This window comes from Podarcis erhardii (genome assembly GCF_964252035.2).
Source record: "Podarcis erhardii genome assembly, chromosome: 7".
Lineage (NCBI taxonomy): Eukaryota > Metazoa > Chordata > Lepidosauria > Squamata > Lacertidae > Podarcis > Podarcis erhardii.
This window is the reverse complement of record NC_138511.1, coordinates 6,875,764-6,901,685: the sequence shown is the minus strand read 5'-3', so window position 1 is coordinate 6,901,685 and position 25,922 is coordinate 6,875,764. Positions and strand designations below refer to the sequence as shown.

Genomic DNA, 25,922 nt, shown 5'->3' with positions numbered 1-25,922 from the left:
GAACAAACCTAGACTCTACATTATTCATCTGAGGTGCCCCCTCTGAGGGAGATGTGAAGGGTGGCAACACAAGAAGGGGCCTTTTCAGTAGTGGCCCCCATTTAGGGAATGCTCTCCCCAGGGAGGCATGCTTGCTGCCATCACTAACTCTCTTATAGGCACCCAGCAAAAACATTTTTATTCACCCAGGCCTTTGGCTCTTTAATTTTAGCAGGGTAGTTTGGAGCTGGATCTATATATATAATTTGTGTATTTTAAGCTGTTTTATTCTTGTTTTTATACTTATTTGTAATGTACATTTTTGTAAGTCGCTTAGTGTTTCATTTTTTGGAAACGAGAGACCAATAAACAGCAGCAACAACAACTCACAGTCCCAGCCAGCATGGCTGTATGATGCTGCGGTTTATGGGAGCCGTAGTTCAAAACATCTGGAGGGGAATCCGTTGGTGTGGCGGTGGCTCTCATCTGGCTGGGTTTTGCACGGCTATCTGAAATCTTGTAAACTAGGTGCTTGGTATCTAATTTTACCTTCTTCACCCATCAGGAAAACCTGCCTCTCCTTGGGTCCTTTCCCTCAAAATTCTTCTTCCATCAACAAAGCTTTTCTGGATCATTGTACTCTCACTTCCACAGAACTGCCTGCCATTAAGATGGCAACTGGGATATTAGGGTGAATCCTGAATGCTCCTCTGAGCAGGGAATGCTTCCATTTGCTTTCCATACAGCACCAAATATACTGGTGCATATTTGGAGCACAATTAAAAGCAAACAAACCACCAAATTACTTTGGGCATTTTCCATACAAGGTCTGCTTGAACCTCCGTCTCCATCATCAAGTTAATGGCTACTAGGCACCAGTTTCTACTTGTGTTTTCAAAACCCCACCCCTAAAGAGTGATATTCTAATCTGGTTGCAGATGACAGCATCATCATCCCCATCATCCCCAGGGTAAAGAGGAAGGCAGAGGCATAGGAAAGAGGTGCTGTATGGCTTGTGGGTTCCCCATCAGGATCAGTGCTTTCTCTTCAATGTTCTTACATGGCAGTTTGTTGCAGAGGGCAGGCAGCAGTTTCTGCTTGCTCGGCATAGCTCTCCACTCATGTCCAAAAAGCAACAGGCCACGGCAACCCTTTGGCAAGATAAGAGCAGCTCCTCCTTCCAGAAAAGCTTTGCAGTATCACGCTAGCTCCCCCCTTCTTTCAGAGATTGCAGTTGTGCCAGAACATGGTTCACTGCAACCTTTGCTAAACTGCTGCCTGCTAGATGGACTTGGGCTACATATCCCGTTAGCCCTAGGTTCATTTTGTACTTATTTATTTCAGGTGCTTTAATTCAGAATTTCTCAGTGGTGTTTAGAAATTATATGGCTATGCTGTCTGGGGTTGGGCAGGGAGCTGTAGTCTCCCGGTATGCCCCACAGAGGACCTTAAGGTCCATAAATAGCAACACCTTAGAGGGCCCGGGCCCTAAGGAAGTTAGATTAGCCTCAACCAGAGCCAGGGCCTTCTCAACACTGGCTCCGGCCTGGTGGAACGCTCTGTCTCATGAGACCAGGGCCCTGCAGGATCTGATTTCTTTCCGCAGGGCCTGTAAGACAGAGTTGTTCCGCCTGGCCTTTGTCTTAGAATCAATTTGATTCCCTCCCCACCCCCCTTTCTTTTTTCCTTTCTCCTCCTGTGATGAGGCTGCATTTTAATGTTTTAATGTTGTATTTTAATCAACTTGTTTTTATTATTGGTTTTTAGCCGCCCTGAGCCCGGTCTTGGTTGGGGAGGGTGGGGTATAAATAAAATTTATTATTAATTATTATTATTATTACTACTATTATTAGTCCAGAACATCTGCTGGAGTGCATCAGCTTAATGAAGGCTGTCGTGGGACAGGGATCAGCATCTCAGTGCTGTGTTATGATCAATGGGCTACAGAATTTACTTTGAACTTTGAACTACATTGTCTATTGCCAATTATCATCTAAGAGAGCACAGCAAACACTAACCATGTCTACCCACTCTGGAAGAATGGCAGATGAAGGTGATAGACTATATGGGACTAGCAGAAATGACCGGCAGAATCCGAGACCAGGGAAAAGAGTCGGCGGAAGAAGACTGGAAGAAATTTAAAGACTAATTGCAGCGGTATTGCAAAATAAATGGACATTAGAGGGATGTTGGACAGAAATTAAGTGGTTACCAGCTGTAATGTAAAGGTTGAGTAATAAGTTATAATAAGTTATAACAAGGATTTGCTGAGTTAAGATTGAACTGGAATACAAACGGGGGAGGTGAGAGGAGGTCTGGGAAACAAGTTAATGGAAATAAGAAATGGAAATTATTTTTGTTTTAACTGTTTTTTTCTTCTTTTAACTTTGTATTTTTATATTTTTGTCACTTTTTGTGTATTTTTGTTTTTCTTCTTGTTTTTCTTTATCAATTTGGAAACTTTAATAAATATTTATTTAAAAAAAACAAAAACAAAAACACTAACCATGCCAGGCTGAGCTTGGCACTGCTTGCAGTGAAACATTTCTACACGGGCAACCTGAAGGTAGACTGCAGTTCACTGGGCTACCTAGAACAGGTGTCGTCAACTAGATCTTGATGCACCACAATGCCTACCAACCCCAGGGAGCAAGGCCAAAGGTCAGGGGTGATCCGAGCAATATCAGGGAAGCTAACTACTTGCTGAGATTCTTTCTGAGAATGATAAGTTGCCCTGATCCTGCTTGCAGTGGTTCCGAATAAGCAGTTCATTGGCATAATGCTTTGATTGTGAAGAAATGCTGAGCATAGAAACATAGAATTGTAGAGTTGGAAGGGACCCAAAGGGTCATTGAGCCCACACCCCACAATATAGGAACTGTATGCACTCCTACTTTGCAAATTTAAAATACACCCAGTGGGGTGCCGCCCATTTCATCGTTGTTGTTACTGCTACTGCTGCTGCTGCTGTTGTTGGTATTATTAGTGTGCAAGACGAAAGTCAGCCCACACAATTTACAAAACAAAAGTATACACACACACATCAGAAATATTAAATAACTAGCTCAGACAGCAAGAAATTCAACAACAGAGATGCCACTTCTGGTGCTGAATTTCTCCCCAGTGAATTTCCAGCAGACCGCTGGGGAAGTCAAGGGGTGCTCTCCAGACGTTGTTGAACTACAGATTCCATCAACCCTGTTCATTCGCCATGCCATCTGGGGCTGATCGGAGCTTGAGGCCAACAACATCTGGAGGGCACCAGGTGTTGGCCACCCGAGGTCTATCACAACTAAGGTTGTCAACCTAGACCATGGCATTTCCCAGCTGCTGGTCTGTATCAATTGCAGCTGCTTAAGCAACTCATTGGGGGGAAATAGTTCCCCCAGTAAAGACACAGGGACAGAGATTGGGGCTCATGGCATGAGTAGAAGACACACCTTTATCCTTGTCTTTAAGGATATGAGAAATCAAGTAATTCCCCCGGACATTACATTTGAGCAGTCAAAGACATTTTGGTCTTGGAGGCAGAAAATCCAGGTGATGCCTCGCATGATCATAATCTAGATATTTGTTCCCTGCCCTTTTTTACTGGTATTCCAAAATGGGCTGCAGACTGTCTGATTCTGCCTAACGGCAGCCTTGCAACACACCCACACACCCTATACTTGATCACCCTTTTGAAAAAAGGAACTTCAACCTCCCGCAATATATTGCAACAGGCTAATAATCATTCCCAGAATTTCAGTCTTGCGCTGTTTATTAAAGAATCTGCTACACGTCATTTCAATGACTTTTGGTCAATTCATAAACCTTAGTACAGGATAAATTATTTCCACCATGTTAGATTTGCCAATCCAGATGCATGATTCATTTTTGGAAAAACAAAACAAAAATTTAAAAGGTCCCAACACTCACAGTTGTTTTGCTCACAGCACTGTCCTCAAGCAACCAGGTACTTCCATTATTCTGTGTCCAGAACTCTTCAACAAGTTCAAGTAGACTTAAAATGTTAAACATTCTTTTTTAAAAGTACTTTAATTCACAGAAATGTTCTTTTTTTGGTTTCTTATACACAGCAGGTGGTTACTTTGTTTAAAAAAATCCATTCTTTTTTTCCATATATTTTTTCAGCATCTGACTATACAATAACGTTCTATCTAAAGCTTTGTCCACATAATCCAGACCCGGTCGCCTGTGCTTCGGGATTCAGAAGTCAAAACAACCCCACCCCCCTCCCAAAAAAATATAAAGATCTATCAACAATTTTACTAAGATAATTTCCATAGTTCTGTTATGTAAATCATCAGGAAAGTGCAGCAGAAACACGGAAATGGACACATCACACATAAGCAATACTTTTTATCATGAAGTGTGCATGTAGATCTTAGAAAGATTCAGAGAGAACGGACATGACGATTAAATCCTATTTACAGAATTTGTTAAGCTAATTTCTGAGGGGGAGATTTAGATGGGGGGTGGGGAAGCTGGAAGGGGGAATACTCAGGGACGTCATCAAAGTGTCTTTCCTTCATGTAGGAGAGGCTGATACATCTATAAATTTAGTCATTCATACTTTCACACGTGGAAAAACTGCACTTTTTACCAATACAGCTACATACACATACACAGAGTTAGCATTAAGCTAATAATTATTCCACTATGGAGTCAGGGTAGGTCCTTCCGTTCAGAAGAACATCTTCAGAGTGGCAAGTTAACTTTGGACTTGAAGATCAGAAGCCGATGAAAACAAGTTTACTCTATCCAGTAGTTTGACGAAACTGAGCATATCAAGGTGGAAATAAAAGGTAAAACCCATTCAGGTACACCTAAGCTGGAAAGCACTTACTCTCAACGGCTGACAAGGTGTGCATGCGAGCTCTACAAAGACTGAAGGGTCTAAATAAAGATTACAGTCCTTTGCCTACTGGGAAGGGGGGGAAATGGCTCCATAGTACTGTGTTAACACTATACCTAGTTGCAACATAGGGAGACAGCCAAAAGAAAAAAACCAAAAACAACCTCACCCGCAGGAATGTCTGACATGTACATTAATTTTACAGAATTCCTCTACAGGCCAAGCCCTCCACTAGAGTACACATCCGTTGCTACAAATGCCCTCTTCAACTGAGGATTCATCCAACAGGGGAAAAAAAACCTTAGCCATGCTTTTTAGACATTATGATGTTTTACGTTTAACTATTTTGTGATGGATAATTTCCATAGCTTGGGTGTTGTTGTTTTTTAAATCTTATTTTATTAAGCACAGCCCATTCCTAAGCACACTGCAGAATGCTGGTTAGGGAGCAAAATGTCCACTTTCCAAGCTGGAAATGTATCTACTCAGCAGATCTCAAGCACAGTTTTAGCTGTGGAGGAGGAGGAGGAGGCATTGCCCAGAGTCCAGCCCCAAAGCCTTCCTAAGAGAGCCCCTGCCCCCTTGCACATCAGAGAGGGGCAATGGTGACTTATTCTCACGGTCCTTCTCCTTCTTGGTTTTAGATTACGAAAAGAAGTTGACATACCATTTGGTTAGCATTCTCTAGACTAAGGCGGGATGGGGGCCCCAGATGTATTAGTTGTATGCATTTCTAGTAAGGATCATACACAGGTTACACGTAATTTATGTACAGTTATGGTTCCAGTGGAGCTGGTGGGGAGGTGAAATCATAGCAAAGAGATTAATAAACAGCGGTGCTCCCATTAGAGATAGGCTAGTAGAGAGCACTGCACAAGGTAGCAAGTTGCATCAAGGGCGTGCTGAGACGGAGGGCAAGGGAGTCTCAAGAGAGGGGCCATGATTTGGGGTGCAGAGTGTGGGCTCCTTCCATCTGCAGGGTTATTTTTAAACAAAACAACAGCAGGAACACAAAATCACCTGACAACTAAAGATTTAGCTCCGTTGGGAAAACAAAACAAAAACAAAACAAAAAAAACCACATTGGATTTAAGGTACGTTACAGAAACCGCCTTGGTTACTGAGTGGCTGCTACAGGTCTATGAGCTGATCCACTAGCAGAAGAGACCTGGCTAGGTTGGGAAGACTGGATTCAGAGCTTCCACTGCTGTTTCTAGAATGCCCACCTGAAAGTGTGAGAGATAGCAATTCAGTATCGAGCAAGAGAATTAAAGGGAATTAAAAGTTAGCTTTTTTTTATTTCAATAAATAAAATGAAAAAGGCGTTCACAAGCAAACAAAAAGGATGAGCAAGTTACAAACTAGAGAAAGCAGCAGCAGCAATCTGGAATCTACACAAGCGTGGCTCTTGGAGTTACAGTAGACAGATGCAGAAAGTTTTGCAGACATAGTCTTCAATGTGGTTTTTGAAGAGAGATTCCAACAACCAAAGGTCTCAGCTGCTCCCTTCTAAAAAGTTAAGTCAGCCAGCAGCGGCTCTGCCTGTGGCACTGCACGCCTGATACAGATGTCAACAGGAAAACTAACTTTATCTTTAAGTGTGGCAGCACCTACACTTCAGAGCTCTCTGCCTATAGAAGTTGGGCAGGTGTCTGCTAAAAACGTTTTTGTTTAGACAAGGCTGTCCAGAAAGTTGATGCAAGTTTTAATCTGTACTTAGTCTATTTTTGTTTTAACTTTTTCAAAGTTTTAAATTATTGTTGGTTTTTCTTATTGATAATTTTCTTGAGGTTTGTTTGCTTTTACAGTCAAGCAGTGTATAGATTACGTGAAATAAGTAAACAGAATAAATGGAGGGTCAGCGGCTTAGATCTAGAGCACCTCCCTCTCTAAGCAACCTCATTTAGTATCCTCTTCCCTAGGATGATTTTACAACAGTGTTAAGGAAATATTAGAACAGGAATCTGTTACCGAGAAGGGCTCCATGACAAAAATTGAGAGGGGGAGTCCTTTGCGCATGGACAATGGGACAAAGGGGGAAAGGCAATTTAAAGAGTTGTGGAGCACCAAATTCTTATTCAACAGGGAGCTTCTATGTCTTCCCATGGAGGCCTCAATATTACGCATGTCTTATCAAAAGATGCCCCTGCTCCTTTTCAGCTGCTCATGGTCTACATTCCGCATTTTCTCTGCACAGCTGCTTTGGTAAGGTAAAGGGACCCCTGACCATTAGGTCCAGTCGTGGCCGACTCTGGGGTTGCGGCGCTCATCTCGCTTTCTTGGCCGAGGGAGCCGGCGTACAGCTTCCGAGTCATGTGGCCAGCATGACTAAGCCGCTTCTGGTGAACCAGAGCAGTGCATGGAAACGCCGTTTAACTTCCCACTGGAGCGGTACCTATTTATCTACTTGCACTTTGACGTGCTTTCGAACTGCTAGGTTGGCAGGAGCAGGGACTGAGCAATGGGAGCTCACCCCGTCGCGGGGATTCGAACCACCGACCTTCTGATCGGCAAGTCCTAGGCTCTGTGGTTTAACCCACAGCGCCACCCGCATCCCTTTATGACAGAATGTTCAACTGCAGCCCAGCACCTCAATACACTCTCTAGCTTTAAGGTGTGTTGTGTTTTAGAATATAACTCTGTGCTGTTGGGCCTATATGAAACTCCCAGTCAAAAATCAGGATGGCAGTGCGTGGGCGAGAGGGTCTGTTAATCCAATGGGTCACCTGGCCAAGAGGCCCTACCCCTTGATTCCTTCCACCACAAATCATCAAGCTTGTATTATAGCTATTCCCAGCAGTGAACTCTGGGTCAGGATTCAAAGACCCTCAGGATTAGTTCCATGGGCACAAGGTGGGTGGTTGTCTCCTAATTATGCTAAGTTGCAACCTGCTTTTTAAACCAATAGGGCGTGGCATTGGAAGGAGCCATAGAGTAGTGATGGAAATCAACTGCAAATCTCATTGGGTTGGTATAGGCCCCTGGGTGGGAGCCTAACCAAATCTTGAATACTGGAATTTGGTTCTAAATCACAAGGGTCCTTTGGAGATGATTAGAGGTAGTTCCCCCTTTACGATCAGGAGATTTGGGGCAGTAACACTATTATGCCAGATTCCAAAATAATTTTCTTATTACTCAAGATGTTGGGATGCTCACCTTTCCTCAACGTGTCCTTGTCACAACATGTGGGAACTGAAAGGAGCCCAGCGCTGCCAAGACTATGGAAGCTGAAGAAGACTGGGCTCAGGCATGGAGACCCTGCAAGCCTTGAGCCTCAGGTTTAGTTTCAGGCCATACATGCTACCACAAAGAAAGACACTGCCTTAAAATCTCAAGTCACCTCCAGTCTGCCTGCTTACCTTGTGAATTTTTGGATATCAACACAGGGATGGGGTCAAACTCGTCTCCTGCCACCTTTTCAGAGCCCTCAGGGACATCGAAGCCAGAGATCAGGTTAGTATCTTCTGCAGCACGATGGGGAGAGGGGTGGAAGTTTTAAAAAGGAGCAAAAAGATAGAGCAGAGAAAGCTGGTTAGAAACCACCAAAACAACATTAGCTGCATGTGTTTTGTTGCAAAGAAGGATTAGCGGACGGAGAGTCTTCCCCAACCCGCCATGTCTTCCAGCTGTTTGGGTCGAAAAGCTCCCATCACAGTCCCAAACAGCTGGAGGACACACCAGGCGAGCAAAGGCAAGGTTGGAAGCTGGAGCTTTAAATTGTTACGAGTTAAAAAGGAGAGCGAGGTATAAACATGAAAAATAAACAGAAGCGGCAGCGGCAGCAGAGGCAGTTTTGTGAGAAAGAAAGCAGCCAGGCTGCGTTAGAGAGTTAGTAACGTTCCCAGGGACCTGATCTCACAAGGCACAAGAAAAGGCAGTGAAGAGAGAAGCCCGAGCCCTGGTTCAAATGAGGCAGTGCTGTGCTCCACCAGGAGGATGTGGGCCTCTGACAGACTCATTATTATTATTATGCATAGAATTTATATATTGCCCTATACCCAGAGGTCTCAGGGCGGTTCACAGAACGCAGACTCATGGTGGAAACACCGTTTGTGAGGGCAGACATAGTCTACCACCCCCTTCGAGATGCCACAGTTGTGGAAAACAGGGCTCCTCCTCCAAGCCATGAGCTCAGTGACATTCCCACATGCTCCCAAGACACTCACAGTGGAGGGCAAGGGGTTATTTCAGGCTGGCCCAGAGCTGTCAGGTGTGGTTTCAGTTCTGGCACGTATTTTGACAAGAGATCCCGTCGAGTCACTTTTGAAAAGTGGCAAACCCCCAGCAAAAGCAGCTGCCACTTAAGTGGTCCTGCAACGGCAGAGCTTCCTAGTGGCGTAAAGGTGATGCTAGAAGAAACTCAGCATATCAGCTTCAGACAGTTTGCACACACACACACGTGCATGCGCACACACAAGAGTAAGGCAACTTCTCCAAGGAATTAAATCTGCTTTCAAAGTGCTACTGACTGGAAGAAATGCAATATCTGTAACATTCCCCCCCCCAAAAAAAAACCCTATTAAACAAAGATTCTTAATTTCTACCTCCACCAAGAGGGTGCCAAAGAATGACCAGGAGTTCTTTTAGAGATGGGGAAGCTCCAGATATTCTACAGCTCTCAGCACCCTCAACTATGGACCATGCTAGCTGGGGTGAGTGAGTTGGAATCCAACAACATCTGGAGGACCACAGATAGACCCCTTCCCTGCCTTATTTTGCTTATTTTGAAATTAAGCAGATCACTTTTCCCACTCACTTTCGCTTCTTCCCACACCCAGATTCCAACATAGAGAACAACAGAATCCTAACTAATCCTAACTAAGCTCATCTGCTGCCAAGCCAGGTCTGAGGTCCCTGCATTAATTTACAAAGCCCTGAACAACTTAGGTCCAGGGTGCCCTAAGAGCCACTTAAACCCTTATATCCCATCTCGATCACCAAGATCATCTGCAAGGACGTTGTTGGTCATCCCGCAAGCTGACAAGGCTCATCTGACAGCAATTCAAAACAGAACCTTGTCCTGTGGAACACCCTGCCACTAGAGATTCAGCAGGTGCCTTCTGAGTCAATCTTTAAACACCTGCTGAAAACTGTTCTATTCTGCCAGGCTAATGTTGGGAATTAACAAGACATCTTTCCATAATGGCTAGTTGACGGTCTCCAATTTTAATTCTTTTGTTATATATAGAGACTATTGTCCAACCCGCTGCAATGCAGGAACCACAACTAAAGAATCCCTGACAGATGGCCATCTAACCCTTGTTTAAAAACCTTGAATGAAAGAGAGCCCACCACCTTCTGAGGTTAGCTGTTATACTAGCAAACAGCTCCTATCCTCAGAAACCTCATCTTAATGTTTAGAACAAGCTAGAACTGTAAATCTTTGACCAAACTGCGGGCGGCAGTAGAAGACAGACGTGCCTGGCGTGCTCTGGTCCATGGGGTCACGAAGAGTCAGACATGACTAAACGACTAAACAACAACAAAACTGTAAATTACTCTTAGTTTCTTACTCCAGTGGAAGTAACATGGATCCATTCCCATTGCACTTGCTCACTGCACATCCAGCTACTGACAAAACATAAAACTGGTGCTCTTGCTCATAACAATTCCCTTTGTTGCTCATGCTTCATTATGCCCAGGAAAAGATGCTGATGTACTAGAACTCCAGGCAGATGTAGCCCATACCAAGACGAGTATTTTATTGCCGCTTGGTGGGTAAAGCTCACCTGGGCCACATGAAGGCAGTGTGGAGTGAGCCAGGAACTGAGAGCTGCGAGGGCAAAGAGCCCCACCAGGAAGCAAGAGCAGAGAACAAGCCAGGGGTAAAAAAACGCCAGGCCAGAAACGCAAGATGCGCTGGAGCTCCAGTAGATCTGGTCGCTCAAGGGAAGAGCAGCCGCTTTGAATCTAGAAGGTTCCAGGTTTCATCTCCAGCATATGTGCCAACTCTATGGGGATGAGGACAGCTCAGACCCCCCTCCCCAAAGTATACGGTGTTGGGGCTGGACCCCCCCCCCAAAAAAAAATCTTGAGGGGATGGGCCTTGCCAGGCCTCCCTGCAGTGACGGAGGGACTCACTGGGCCTCGTGGCCTCCTTCCAATACTTGTGACATCACATGGGGGTGTTGCATGTGTGATGTCACGTGCACGCAATGAGCCCCCCCCCCATTGTTGCACAGTGAAGGAAAGTTTTGTTTCTGCACATCACCCTAGAATGTTCAGTTTACCATGAGTTCATGAAAACATTGCATTCTGACTTGTTCTTAGTCTGACCTGTTCTTAGTGCTTGGTTGACCACATTTACGGATGAATGCTATATATTAATTACTAGTAATTGTTTAAGTCTTGCTATATCAATCACTAGTTATAGTTTAATAAGGAGGTTTCCATGCCTGTCTAGTTCTGTGTTCCCTTTCCCATCCTTTAATCTATTGGTGATTAATGCTTATATGCAACCTTTGCTTTGTACTTGTGCTAACCAATCAGCAACAAGCACATATGTGGCAATGCTGTAATATTCAATAAAAGAGACTCCCCGAGACATGTTCGGGAGATGCCTCCCATATGACACCCACCACTCGTCTGTCGTTTATTTCAACCCAACTTGGTGCCTCTGATCCTCAGCATCTCTGTATAGGGCTGGGAGCTGCTGCAAGTCAGCATAGGCAATTCTGGACAGGCTAATGGTCTGACTCTGTATAAGGCAGCTTATTAGGTTCACTTCCTCCTATGTTCAAGCAAGGCTCAGCTTGGAAAGAAGTCCTTATATCCCTTCCTGCCCAACACAGAGCCAATGGCCAGCCTGGGCTGGGGAGGTGGGGTCAGGCCAGATTTGGAAAGTTCATCCCCAAAGGCCTGAAGCTACACTGCGAAACACACATGGCAGCGGTCAGCCGTTCCTAAAGCACTGCATATGTGCCAAGAGGACAATTAATTTATCTAGCGCTAGCCATGTGCATCTGGGGCACTTATCACCATCATTATTATTTATTAAATGTATTAGTTGCTTTTATGTCATGGCAACCCAGAGCCAACCCGCACACATTAGGACTGGGGAGGGAGGTGATACATTAAAATATCCCACCCTCTCTAAAAGGTCATAAGTAGTTAAAAGCAAAAGGCCTGGTTAAAAAGGAATGATATGCAATGATGGTGCCAGGCGAGCCTCCCCAGGGAGAGCATTCCGCAAGCAGGGAGCCACCAATGAAAAGGCTCTGCTCTTTACAGGGGAACACAAGCAAAAGATGCTGAGAAGCAACATCTGACACAACCAAGTGGAGCACAGGCACACAGCCCTCAATATCAGATTATACCCAAAGGATTCAACTGCCAGAGGTTTACAGCTTCTCGCCTCTGTTGGTGGGCCTGCCCCACAAGCAGCTTACATTTAGAGAGTGACGATGGAGATACCAGAGGAGGAGAAAGAACTCCACAGGCAAGCGCTGAAGGAACGCCAGCAATTTTGAAGCCCATATTTCAGACCAGGCTGGGCAAATTCCCAACTTGGCACCTCAACCTGTCTTGAGCTGCAGTTCCCACCATCAGAGCTCCTGTCAGCTTGAGAATCATACGGCCAGGCTGTCCCAGGCTGATGGAAGTTGCGGCCCAAAACATCTGGAGGGCACCAGGTTGGGAGTGGTTGAAATAGTGTGTTGCTCACCTCCTATGAGCCCAACTTGCAGCTTGGCCACTAAGCTGCATCAACTGTGAAAGAGCTATGACAAAAATGTTCACGGAAGAAGGAAGTTTTGCACTGTGATCTGAAGAGAAAGAAAAAGGAAGGGCGTGCCAACGTAGGGGTTCACCCCCATCCAGCCCCCAGAAACTCATGTTAAGAGATCACACTGGACCCAGGAAAGAAGAAATGAAGGCATTGTCATTTGGCACACAAAAATAATTTGGAACTAGCAGGCTCCTGCTAATTGAACCACCATCCTGCCTTGGCACACAGGGGCCGCCACAGCTTTTAACACAGATGCTTCCACCACTTTCATGTTGCACATTTCTCCCATTCCCCAACCTCCTCTCCCATTTGTACACAACACTTAAAGGTACTTTACCTTTGTGAGCTTGGGTTGAAACGGCTAAAGGAGCAAACTCATCCAGAAGGTCAGCAGCAGGATTAGAAAGCAGAGAGCAGTCAAGCAGGGAGTCCTCCCCAGTGACAGAATCTGATCGTCCCCGGTTAGCAAGCAAGAAAACAGTACAGAGAAGAGGAGGTTAGCAGTCACACCTGGCAAGCTGTCTGCTTGCAACTCATCCTTGAATGTATCGGTTTTTAAAATCCTGGGCTGAAGTGGGGTCAAAATTAGTCGTTTTGAAAGGACTCGGCATATTCAAGCAGCCTCTGAACAAATAAATTGATTTCAGGTGGTGGTGGTGGTGGTGTTCTTAAAAATATCAGCTTAAAGGGCTTTGGGAGATGCCTTGCTGCTTATTTAACAGCTCTGGATTTTAAGGAGTTGAAATTCAATGTGATAGGAGGATTACAGTTACAGCACTCTGGGCTGAACTGTAGATGCGACTGATTCTAATCTGTTAGCTCTGTGAGAGCGTGGTGTTGATAATGCCAAGGCTGCAGGTTGCAGAATGTTATGCTGTTTAATACTTTGCCTTATTTAAATGTGTAGCATTTGGAGAGCGGTTGTGCGCATATATATATGCGTGTGCGCGCACCCCAGAGGAGGTGTATGGATCTTTTTAAAATTTCAAATTAGCACTCTAAAGAAAAGTTCAGCTTGCAGGCAATGCCCCATTGCTGAGACTGGAAGACACAGAAGCCCACCCATTTCTTCATCATGATTACACCAGCTTGACATCATGGTCCGCCTGAGCTCAAGCCCCCACCAACCTGCTCTGTTTGAAGCCACAGAGTCTGTCTGCGATGATATATGCTGCGACACAGGAGCCTCAAGGCCTGGGATGAGACTCTCAACTGTTAGTTCAGCTTTTCCTTACCGAAGGCACAAAGGAACAGAGCAGAAGGCAAAGTTAGGTGAGGTTCAGAAGAAAGAAAGGAAGAGAAGGCCATAGCCTGAAACACTAAGCCCTGGACATCCTACTGCAGGCAGAGACATTCCAACACCTGGATTGCACTACTAAATGTCAGTTTAGTCTGAGGGTGATTTCCAAAGGGATATTCCCATTGGCACAACTGCGCATTCCTGGGCACCCAGGAAAGCACAGAACAAGACCCAGCACACTGGCAGACCTTTGCAAGGCCAAACTTCCAAGTGTCAGTGAGGTTCCTTTCCAGACGTACCTCTGACAGCATCAATGCCACAGCCATGGGAGGAGATTCCATGCCCCTCCTGTATGCAGAATCATGTGGGCAGGGACAACTGAAGGTTCTTTCAACCTGACCCTTTGGCCAGGCGAAGATGGTGCAAGCAGCTGGCCCTGCCCACTGAGCTGTGGTATTGGGGTGTATTCTGCACAGCAGAGCTTCTCTCGTTGCTAAGGATGAGCAGATGGAGCCTGTCAGGCTCACGTTCCTTATTGCCCCCATGTGCTTTCTAACACATGTAGACAAGTCTCAAAAACGGAAGCATGCAGCCTAGACTCATGTGATTCGGTTTCATTATAAGGCTTGGCTTTAATATGCCATGAAACTTTGGTAGCTGGTTCGATTTCTTCTTCCGGCAAATAGGCAGCTGGAAATAATTTGCTACTTAAAATGCTTAGGAAGGGTCTCTTTAGCTTTCCAAAAGTGTCCAGGATTATGGCATGCATTGAACTGAAAAAAAGATGTGCTTGCAACACTGGTGGCTTAATTGCACCTTTCAAGATACATTTTGGGAAAAGGAACATCGGGTATATATTTATGGCTATTTAATACATGCAACAGCTTTAAAAACCCCAATTTAATTCTTAGCTTTGTGAAGGGAAGATATGACACAAGGGAGACCAGAGGATGGACTAGGCCAGCCAGTCTTGTCTTGTCTGGGCCCATTCAGGATGCTCTGGGAGCTTAGGCTTGCAAGGGCCAGAGGGTGTTTTGTATCCCGGGCTTTTAAGCCTTTGAGCAAGGGAAAGAATGCGGCAGAGAGAAACAAAAATCTGAGGAGAAAAGCCACTGAGGCTCCTCAAGAGCAAGAGAGACCCAGGCACGCCAAACCATTTATAAGGATGCAAAAAGAAACGTAGCAGAAATAGGTGGACGCATCATTTCAGAGCAGGAAAGTGGGGAGGGGGGTGGGTGAAGTGAGGCCCTCTGGTGGATCAGGGATGGGTTAGGTTAGTAGATTGCAGAGAGGAGGGATAAATAGACAGCTCTCTAAATGGAAAGGAGTAGAAAGTGGAGTTTCCCAAGGATCAGTATTGGGACCTGAGCTTTTTAGCTTGCTCCTAACCATCTAGAGTTAGGGGTGAGCTGTGAGGTAGCCAAGTTTGCTGACAGTGCTAAATTGCTCAGGCTCTTTAAAACAAAAAGAGATTGCAAAGAGCTGTGAAAGGAACCTCTCCAAACTGAAGAAATAGGCAGCAAAATGGCAAATGCAATTCAATGTAAACAAGTGGAAAGTGATGCACGTCAGGGCAAAAAGAATATTAATTTCACGTATAAGCTCATAGGGACTGAACTGTAGGTGAATGACTGGGAACGAGACCTTGGGGGTCATAGTAGATAGCTCAGTGAAGATGTCGACCCCGTGTAGGGCAGCTGTGAAAAAGGCAAACTCCGTGCTAGGGATCACCAGGGAAGGAACGGAAGATAAAGCTGCCAGTATCATAATACAGTACAATTAAGTAAATCTATGGCGCAACTGCATTTGGAATACCCGGTACAGTTCTGGTTGCCTCACCTTGGAAAGGATATTGTCAAGTTGGAAAAGGTTCAGAAAAGAACAAGCAAAATGATCAAGGGGATGGAGAGACTCCCTTATGACGAAACATGCTAGAAGCATATAAAATTATGCATGGTATAGAGAAACAGATTACAATTGGCATTGGCATTCTAGATACTTGGACAGACTTGCCTAAATTAATATGTTTTTAGCAAGTGCTGATAAGAATACAGTGAAGGCAGCTGCCTGATATCCATAGGCAGGGGGATCCAGTGCTGCCACACTAAAATTTCAAATTCTTACTGTTATGTAGTGAAGTTTCACCCTGGGCCAGCAGGGGGATACTGTATATAGTTTTCACTCAGGTCTCTAGATAGTTTTCACTCAGGTCCACGTCAGTTATTTTAGGCGGGAAACTCTGGGTTGTTGTTGCTACAATGTTGACAGCCGGCTGCCTATAAAAGCAGGCCGGCTGAGCTGTTTGCAGTCAGTTCTATTCCAGCTTACAAAATAAAGAGCTACTTGGAGAAATCGCTGTGTCGTCTGCTATGTCAACCCACAACTTAACACTTACGAACACCGGACAGGTATTATGTGGCACCTGTAACAATGCCAGTTTTGCCGATCAAAGAGGTCAAGTGGGCATATATGGAGTAAAGTAATCTCATATTTCTGTTTATCTGAGCTCAGCCAATGATTTGTTCCCCCCCTCTAAGGTGGGGAACCTTTGGCTCTCCAGATGCTGCTGAACTACAACTCCCATCATTCTTAGCCATCAACCATGTTTGCTAGCGCCGACTGGAGCTGCAAGTTCAATAACATCTGAAGAGCCAAAGATTCCCCACATCTGCCCAGTGAATGAGCCTTTTGTGCCCCCCTGTATAATTTGAAGTCCATTCACATCAGGATTCTACCATCCCATTTTTGCTGCACATGTAGATCTGGCCTGAGTTTCCCACTGGGGAAGGATAAAAATGAGAGGGAGAAGTGATAGATTACAGAAAGCGGAGAATTAGTGGAACAAGGGAAGGGGATGGTTTGGCGGTGATGCCCAGGAACTTCACATGTCTGATTCGCAGACTCAGCGATAGGCTAGTGAATTCCAAACACTGAACAACATCCTATGACCCTCTGTCTCCCAAAGTCACTTTTTGTGGGCTCTGGCTGGCTTGACCTCTGGGCACATGCTTGCTACGGTTCAAAACATGCAATGCTGGTGGGTCAACATGCAGGACAGAACACGCCAGAGAGGCTTTTCAGGATTTTACCATTCACAGCATCAGGGGTGCTACCAAAGGGATCAGCGAGAGGCAGGATATCAGGTAGGAGAAGTGCAGGCTCAGGAGATTTGAGGCCCTCAATCAGTTTTTCTAGCAGGGGAGGGGGGGAGAGCAGGAAATGAGGAAGGAGAGAAGCAGAAAGAAATAAAGCAAAAATCACAAATAATTGGTTAAAGCAGAACAGCAGTTGTTCAACAAGGTCAACAACGCACCTAACATTTAAAGGATTTCTATCAGGGTTATTTTCACCAATATATGCATTTAATTGCAGATATGGATCCTTTGGTTAAGCATGCAACAACCTGAAAAGTCAGGGCCCTGGATTTTTCCAGCTGGTCCTTTAATAACTGAATCACATAAACAGAAACAAGACCACAGACACTTTTTGTACTTGTTGTAGCCTCCCCAAGATGTCCCGTTTAATTGGCTCATCGCAGTGAATGTTCTAGCATCCTTGCACTAAAACATCTTGATAGCCAGTAGAGAATTGGCCCAGAATTGTTGCTGACTCCTTTTCAAACACACACACACACACACAACCCCAAAGCGCCAAGCTAAACTATGCAAATTAATCAATCTGCATTGCCTGTTCCTTTTAGTTTGAGTGTGGTGGGGTTTTTTTGTGTGTTTGTGTGTTTTTTGGAGACACACTGGATTTTTAAAATGTAGGATTTCAATTAACCTCTTAAGAGTGCTCAGTTTTCTAGGCTCAGTCATACTTGACGATGTCTGGAATATGTCTGGAAGTTGGCATTTAACATAACTAATAGGAGAAAATCAGTAAAGGAATAAAAGGAGGTGTTAGGACTGCAAAAATCTCAAATGGCCACATTTCAACTGAAGCTGCCCCACCGCCAGACACAGACACAGACACAGACAGACAGACAGACAGACACGCACACACACACACACACACACACACACACACACACACACACACAGCTTTTCTCTCAGCTTATCAACATGGAGAGAAGAAATAGTCCCAGTAAAAGTACATCATTGGCATTAGTAACTTTCTCCCGCCCTCCCCAACTCCACGTCTTCAGGAATGGGTACCAGCAGACCACGGCTCAAATGCACTTCTGTGTGTAAGGAGAGCTGCAGAATCCCAAAGGCATTCATGAAACACAGAGACCTGTAAACTGCATGCTCCTGATTCTGTGCAAGTGCTGTGGTTAGTTCACAAAAACTTTGCAAAACAACCATGCATGGTATTAGCTACATCATAGAAAGATGAGTCACACACCCTACAAATCGTTGCCCCCCTTTTATTGCACGTGGCCAAAAGAAAAGAATTAATCCTAGTTAATACCTAAGGCCAGGGGTGAATTGTCCAGTGGGATTATGGGCTGTGCACTTTCTGTGGTTTCACTCCCTGGAATGTATAGGGGAAAGTCCTATAGATGTCCCTTCTCCCTCCAAATCTGCCAGGGATGTTTTCAGCAACCTGCAAGTTCTGCTACAGCAGTTTTATGGCAGATGTTTGGTTGTGACCTGGGACCTCATGCCACAGGGGAGCCTTGCCCAACCTGATGCCCTCCAGGTGTGCAAATTACATCTCCCATCAATCCCAGCCAGCATGGCAACTACAGGGGACAGGCTTTGGTGCAGCATTTCAGAGCTTCTTGTTTAATTTCAGTGTTTTGCACCATCCTCATAATGTGCACAGAAGCTCCCAAAGTTGATTCAGTGCAGTAAAGCCAGAACCTCCCTTAATTTACACTCAAGCAGAAGCAGGTGCAATTATTGTCTCCAAGATCTCTTGAATATCTGCCATTGTCACACAGTGATAAGTGGCTTGACTTCTCTATTTAGGGCTCTCACATCCCAGAAGCCAACATGATTTCTTTCTCTCTCTTTTGGCCTTTTGTCCCCCAAAGACAAAATGAATTATGCATTATGCAAATTATATTCCTGGAGGACTGCAATTAGTAGATTTGCATGAAGAGGGCTTTGAATCTCTCAACAGCTGTGTGCAAATTTTTCTCTGGCTGATTTGCTGTGTGCATGCACATTTAAGTAACCAGGATCTGCATGAAGGGGGGGGGGGGGAATCTTAAAATGGACATGGGAATAAAAAAACCATACTGATTCCTCTTTTCCAGCCACTGGTGTAATTCAGCACTAGACCTGAAGCAACAAATTCAAAAAGTGCAGAATTCCAGCTGGAAAGGAAGAATTGAGAGCACATTTTAGAATGTGCTAATTCTCCCTTTGACGTTAAAGCACCTGACCTCATGTGCACTGACAGGTGGGGTGTCCCACTCACTTGCCAAAGCGGCCTGTGGGGTGGGAGACTTTTGGATCCAGCCTGCTAACCAGATTCAGTTCCCCACCCCCTGGTGAATACGACAGCAGCCTTAGCGTACAACTTATCTGGGAGTGTGACCTTAATGGGATGTGCTTCTGAACAAATGCATACAGTGATATCCTATCAGAGCCAGTGTGATGCTGTGGTCAAAGTAGGACCTGGGCCATGAAGCTCATTTATGGGGCGGGGGGCTTGGATGTCAGTCTAACCCAGGGGTCTGCAACCTTTAAGACAAAAAGAGCCACTTGGACCCGTTTCCGAAGAAAAAAAACCTGGGAAACCGCAAAACTCGTCATTATAAAAATAACTTTTTTGTCACTTTTTATTATTTCTTTGTTTGACCCCTCAGAATTACTCCTCCTCATAGAAATAAACGTTAAATTAACAAGTTACCTTGTGTGTGTGTGTGTGTGTGTGTGTGTGTGTGTGTGTGTGTTCTTCACTCCCCTTCAAAACAGTGACCAGCGTACATGCCCCCTTTCAATGCAGTGACCAGCGTACATGCCCCTTACAATGTAGCGGGCGGGCGGGAAGGTGACGTCGGGACGGTGCGTGACTAACGCACGCACCGCCCCCATGCGACGTCACAGCCAGTACAGTGCCCGCCACAGTGGGGAGTGTCGGGGCGCACAATGCGCCTCCTCCCCTCGCTAGTATCCGCCCCGGAGCCGCGGCAAAGGTGTAAGAGAGCCACATGCGGCTCCGGAGCCGTGGGTTGCAGACCCCTGGTCTAACCTATCTCACAGGGTTGTTTATGGAGATTAAATGAGATTAAAGAGGAAGGACCATGTACTCCACCTTGGGCTCTATGGAGAACAAGGTGAGATATAAATGCAATAAATAAATAATAATAAAATAAGTGATGTAAAAAAAGGCTAAACCAGGTGAGGGTAGCCAATGGGCCTCAAATCCTCAGTGAGTTAGGGACTTAACCTACATGTGAAGACAGGCTCTGGCGGATGAGTGGGTCCAATGGTCAAGAATGTGATTTCTGCATGTGCTGTAGAGGGAAGTGAGGGGCAGATGGGGCTCATCAACCTGGGAATTATGAGAATGAAAACTCTGATCCTAAACCTCTGCTGCCTTCTGGGATTCAGAAGAAGAAAAGACTAAGGAGAAAGCCCTAAACAAATCCAGGGTGGAGTCCCTAAGGCAGTTGGATGGTGCCTTGTATGCCTCCTTCCAGCAACTCCTATAGCCAACCTGGTGCCAAACTTATTGTTCTGCTTTCCTTTGGACTACACTAGTAAGACCAAGAGGGGAGTCTTATCATCTGGGCAATCCAGGACCTCCATAAACACTGCCCAGGCTTGAGCCCCAGGGAGGTCATCAGTGTTGCTAATGGTGTTGTTTGACTTCACCCCTGGAGGTGCACTCCATTGTCTCTCAAGACAGATGAATACCAACAGCTACAAGATATAAAAAACAATAACACAGGGCTCCTGCTGAGAACAGGGGCTTCCTCTTCCACACAGAGAGAAGGAAAGGCAACAGAAGAAAGTTGTTGCAAGCTCCACCCCTCCTTATTCCCATCAGCTTTCAGAGGCTGCTGCTCCCTTTGTCAGCTTTGCAAAGCAAGGTGGAAGGTGGACGTGAGTATTACTTTACCCTTGTGCAAGGTTGCAGTGGGCACGGTTGAGTCAGGTGGAGCTGTTTCAGCAAGTGACCTTGGGGATAAAAATATTTGCTTTTGCCACCTGGACATCTCTTTTAAAACCACCCCATGCTGTCTGCATGTCCTGGCTAAAGATCCAAAAATAAACAAACAGTGCACAAGTTACAGCAGGCATCCTTAATTAGGGTGGAAAAAAGAAACTCTCCCAAAATGCAATTCAACCATTATTAATTATCATTTTGAATAATCAAGATGCACAAAACAAAAAACCACCCCATAGGCTTTTTGAGCATGTTACTCACTCTTCAACCATGGAAGGAAAGAAAAGGACAGCTATTTCAATAAAGCACACAGCAGCAGAGTCCTTTTCCTTGGACATCAGCTGGGGAAGAAAAACTATCTAGTAAGAATCCCGTCAAACAGCACATTCAGAATACCAGGCTTAAGAGCAGCTTTTGCCAGCCTAGTGCCCTCCAAATGTTTTGGGACTATGACGCCCATCAGCCCTAGCCAGCACAGCTGTATAGCACTGCAGCTGATGGGAGAATGACCATGCTGGCTGGGGCTAATGGGAGTTGCAGTACAAAACATCTGGAGGGCACCAATTTGGCAAAGGCTGGCTAAAGACCATGGGACCTTTCCAAGCAGCTGCTCTAGGCGGCTGCCTTGTTTTTAACCTTTGAGGTGTCAACAAACCAAAGGGCACGTGTTGTTCTCCAAAACAAGTCAATCCCATCTTAGGAGCTCATTACAAAGGGCGGCTAAAACTGTAGAAGGAGAAAGGAAAGCATATATTTCATGCCTTTTGTCTGTGAAATCCAAACACAGCTCAAGGAAAAAACTGAATCTGCTATCCAGAAAACACGCAATGCTTCTTTTGCACTGCATAAATTATTTTGGGTTTTGCTAGTCTTGGAGGAAGAGCAGAGAAGAACCGTATTTTTCGCTCTATAAGACGCACTTTCCCCCTCCTAAAAAGTAAGGGGAAATGTGTGTGTGTCTTATGGAGCGAATGCAGGCTGCACAGCTATCCCTGAAGCCAGGAGAGCGAAAAATACGGTAGTTATGCTGTGGGACTTTGGAAATCTACCCATATGGCTACTAAGATTTCAGCAAGCAGGTCCCCCCACTATCCTTTCAAGCATATCTATACAGCTATAAGGACTATTTAAAAAAAATTGCTTTGCAGGGCTAGTTGTAGGTGGGGAGATGAAAAGAGATTTTCTAGAAACAAAATTTTGCATTTTGCATTTGGCCTGATCATCATTCTCACCACTGGTACCTCGTTTTATTTATGAAATAACAGGCATCAGAGAGAAGGGCTTGCAGTTCTGCTATGCTTTCATTTGACTGCAGCATATGTTGTTAAAACAGCAGCCAGAGAGGGAGAATCCCCTCGAAGGCTGTGAATTTAACCATTGATAGTGAAACTATGCTGGACAGGACATGCCAGCCAGTTACCGCCCTTACCTTTGCCTTGTGGCTGGGAGGGCTCATCCTCATGAGAAAAAAGAGGGGGGGAGGAACTAGTGCCTAGTGCACAGAATTAAAAGCATTACCACACTCTGTAATGACTAATCAAGCAAGACAGCCTGCCATGAGCTTATTTTAAGGAGACTTGGCTCCCTTCCCTTCAAAGGCAAGAGAAGATGAATGCCTTGAGCCTGAACTTCTCATTTCTCAGTATTTGAACAGATGCTTTGCCGTCACCTCTGTCCTTCTTGCAGCAGTTACATTTCCATTAGCAGTGGCAGCCCATGAGTAGCAAATAAAGCACTATTTTAAAAATAAAAATAAAAGCCAGGTAACACTGGGAACAGATCCCATGAAAACCCACTGATATGAAAGGAGAAGCAGAACAGGGTCCTTTCATCGAATTAATAGATTTTAAAATGTTCAGCTGGTACATATGGATTTATCCATCATTCTCTTATTGCAACACTCCCCACCCCAGTAACTTCTGATGAGTCCTTGAGAGCCTGCCAGGCCAATATTTATAGGTTACCTAAGAGACAAAATCCACTAATACATTTTCTACCATGATCTTAAAAGATCAAGGTCAAATGAACCCAATCTACCTTGAACCCAACCCACCCAAGAACCAAGTTAGGACCAGAAGGGTGCTCAGAGGAGGCCCTTTGGTAGCTGCTGGCATCCAGGTACCTCCAGGAAGCACACTGAAGCAAACAGGTGACTCTCAAGTCGTACTGTGAATGGTTCGATATAACACACCATCTGAATTCACTTACTGACATTTGTATACAAGGCCACCCAAACAGTCACTTTGGGTGGCAACACGTTTGAGTGGGATCCCTTCTGCTAAATCCCATCTTGTTTATGCAAGTCACAGTTACCTGGTGTATCTGATAGTGGAAGAGGAATGAAAGGATCGGGAACAGCCAGAAGTGGAGGGCTAGAGTCCAGGATATCTTTTGTTTTTTCAGCTGGGTGAGCAGCAAGGGGGAAGTTAGGAAAGGAAGGAATGGGGAGAGGGAGGGAGAGAGGGAGAAAGAGAGAGAGAGAGAGATGTCAAGCAGAGCACAGGAAGATGCCAAAGATGCATTGAAAAGTCATTTAATTGCCACATGCATCTGGGGGTATGGCAGTATTACCCTCCCACCTCCATGGGACCCCTCCAGCAAGCTGCAGATATTATTCTGCCACTCAACCAAAAAGTTTATCAGTGAATTATTGGTGAGTTGATCCAAGGTCACAGTAGACCACCCACAGAACCAAAGTAACAACTCTTCTTCCAAGGGCATCAGGTCATTCCACCCTCTCCAAATTCAACAGTTCACATGACGAGGATTAATTCATTATCCATATGTTCTGTTAGCCTTGGGGAGGGCTACTGTGTTTCTTAGAGAGTGTCGCAACTGAGTGAAGTCTCTAAGTCAAGATGCATGTCTATACTATATTATTACTCTTACCGACAGCTTTATACCACTATTCATTAAGTTTCATAATGGTTTATAAAACCATCTAAAAAATGGCAAAATCAAATTGATAAAACCCTCAAAAAGCAGATCAGAGGCAAGCAGCACCAGAAATCAAAGGCCCTCTGAAAAACATTGGACTTCTCCAAGAAGGCTGCGACTAAATGAACCTCCCTTGGGGAAAAGTTCCAGAGCAATGGGGCTCCGTAAAAAAATAAAATAAAATAAAACATTAAAACAATATAAAACAATCCCATATTCCCTGCTCCTTGCAATGGTTTATCTGGAACATACAACGGGATTTCTACAGATGATCTTAAATGTAAAGAGACACCCCCTGAGATAATCAGAACTCAAGCAGTTTATGGCTCTAAGTGTCAAAACCAGCACTTTGAATTGTCCCATGATCAAATGGCAGCCAGCGCAGCTGCTTCAGGAGACAAGAGATGAGAAAACCGGCCCACAACTGTCCACAGGCGGACCTCTGAGTTCTGCATTACCTGAAAGCTGGAAGCACAACTCATATTTCAATGTTGTGGGCCCAACTCTACAGAGGGCCTACCCGCAAGAAGTTAAGACTGGTGTCAGGGAACTGCCATCGGAGAGACAGGTAGTGGACAGGCTACAGGAGAATAGGAGAGAATCTGCAGTAGAAGAGGGAACCAGCAGGGGGAGTGCAGGAGTCACAGCGGAGGGGAGGCTCTGGGATGCTTCCAGTGAGAGTAGTGGAGAGGTAACGGGACCCCCGTTGGGAACGCCCACCCTTCGCCGGAAACTGTCACGCAGAGAGTCTCGAAAGCGCATGTCTGTCAAAGAGCTTTTATGTTGGCGTAAATTCCGTAGACGCCCACTGTCAGATTCTACCAGCGACTGACGGAGTCATGCTTTGGGGGCTCCGTTAGTGCATCGGTTTGGATGACCAGCCAAACCCCAGAGGGATCAAGCTTTTACGCACAAGCAGCACACTATCCCACCACAGCAATCTGACAGTCTTTGAAAGCAGCTTGTGCAAGCAGAAGGCATCATGAGCGAACCATCCGGAACCGGAGGAGCAGGAGCGGGAGCTGGCGCAGATCCAAGCCTGGAACAAAGGTACAGGGCGTTGGAGGTCCAGCTGGCACTGCAAACGGCGAGGCTCGAGGAGAGGAGGGCTCAAGATGCAGATAAGGGGAAGACCACCCCACTTGCCAGACGGGTGCCTGGACTGGTGCAGAAATTTGGGGGGGATCCCCGGAACTATCAAGCCTTTAGGACAGAGATGCAATATGCACTCAATCTACTGTTTGATGACTTCCCCGACGAGAACTCTAGAGTGGCGTACGTGATTGGCCATCTAGAGGGAGGGGCGAGGGACTGGGTTCGGCCCCTGATGGCAGCCAATAATGAAATCTTAAAGGACACAATGAAGTTTTTCCGCGCCATGGACTTGATGTTTTCCAGCGAGATCGAGCAGGGAGTGGTGCGCAGGCAGTTAATGGCGTGTAAACAGGGGAGCCGATCTGTACGTGAGTACTGGACTGAGTTCACCATGCTGATTCATAGACTTGGGTGGGACCTTGCTAGTGAACCTATTCAAATGCTGTTTGAAGAAGGTCTCTCTCCGGCAGTGAAAGATGAACTTTCCCGGGCGCCTAGGGCGGAGTCTATGGATCAGCTGACTAAATCAGCGCTGTCCATTGGGGCACGCCAGGAAGCTAGAGCTATGGAAAAGCGGGAAGGAAAGGGGGAACGTTGGAAGGACTTCCGCATTCCAGAGATTCCGGAGCAGCCTTTCCCGCCAGCAGAGCCGATGGAACTTGGAACAGCGCGCGCGCGCGCAGTTTCAAACACCAGTGAAGGGCGGAAGAAGGAGGGAAAGAGCGGCAAGAGATGCTATCTCTGCCAACAGCCAGGTCACTTTGCCAGAGTCTGTCCGCAAAGGAAGGAATGGCAAGGGATGGCGGGAACTGTTGGGGGGAAGGAGGAAGAAGAAATCACGGAGCCAGTAAAAGCCAACGCCTGGTTGCCAACATCAGGGCACAGCAGCCAGGCCAGGGAGTAATGAATGTGCCCACGCCGGAACCTCCAAGACCAGCGCTTGTGATAGAGGTGTTGCTGGAACTGGCAAACGGACACCCACTGAAGATAAAGGCGCTATTGGATTCAGGTAGCTCATG

The 25,922-nt window shown here is 45.7% G+C and overlaps 1 protein-coding gene and 1 long non-coding RNA gene across 10 annotated transcripts in view; both read right to left on the bottom strand.

The window, feature by feature from the left end:
* The window catches only part of AAK1 (AP2 associated kinase 1), a 116,024-nt gene that overhangs the window by 11,872 nt on the left and 78,230 nt on the right, over nucleotides 1-25,922 (bottom strand). For 2 of the 9 annotated variants that reach the window (XM_081868404.1, XM_081868403.1), the window contains exons 17-21: nucleotides 23,185-23,274; nucleotides 16,893-16,994; nucleotides 13,692-13,793; nucleotides 12,901-13,011; nucleotides 8,197-8,301 (exon numbers count right to left, since the gene is read on the bottom strand). The exons of 1 other annotated variant lie outside the window; for it this stretch is intronic. In XM_081868404.1, coding sequence (XP_081724530.1) covers nucleotides 8,197-8,301; nucleotides 12,901-13,011; nucleotides 13,692-13,793; nucleotides 16,893-16,994; nucleotides 23,185-23,274 — 510 coding nt within the window. Of the gene's footprint in view, nucleotides 1-3,721; nucleotides 6,064-8,196; nucleotides 8,302-12,900; nucleotides 13,012-13,691; nucleotides 13,794-16,892; nucleotides 16,995-23,184; nucleotides 23,275-25,922 lie in introns of those variants that run through there. 6 more of the 9 variants (XM_081868411.1, XM_081868406.1, XM_081868405.1 and 3 more) reach the window with 6 other exon arrangements.
* On the bottom strand, nucleotides 19,508-23,178 carry LOC309345526. The gene is made up of 2 exons (XR_014158288.1): nucleotides 21,788-23,178; nucleotides 19,508-19,954 (listed from the first exon to the last, which is right to left on the bottom strand). It is a non-coding gene; the product is annotated as an uncharacterized lncRNA (long non-coding RNA).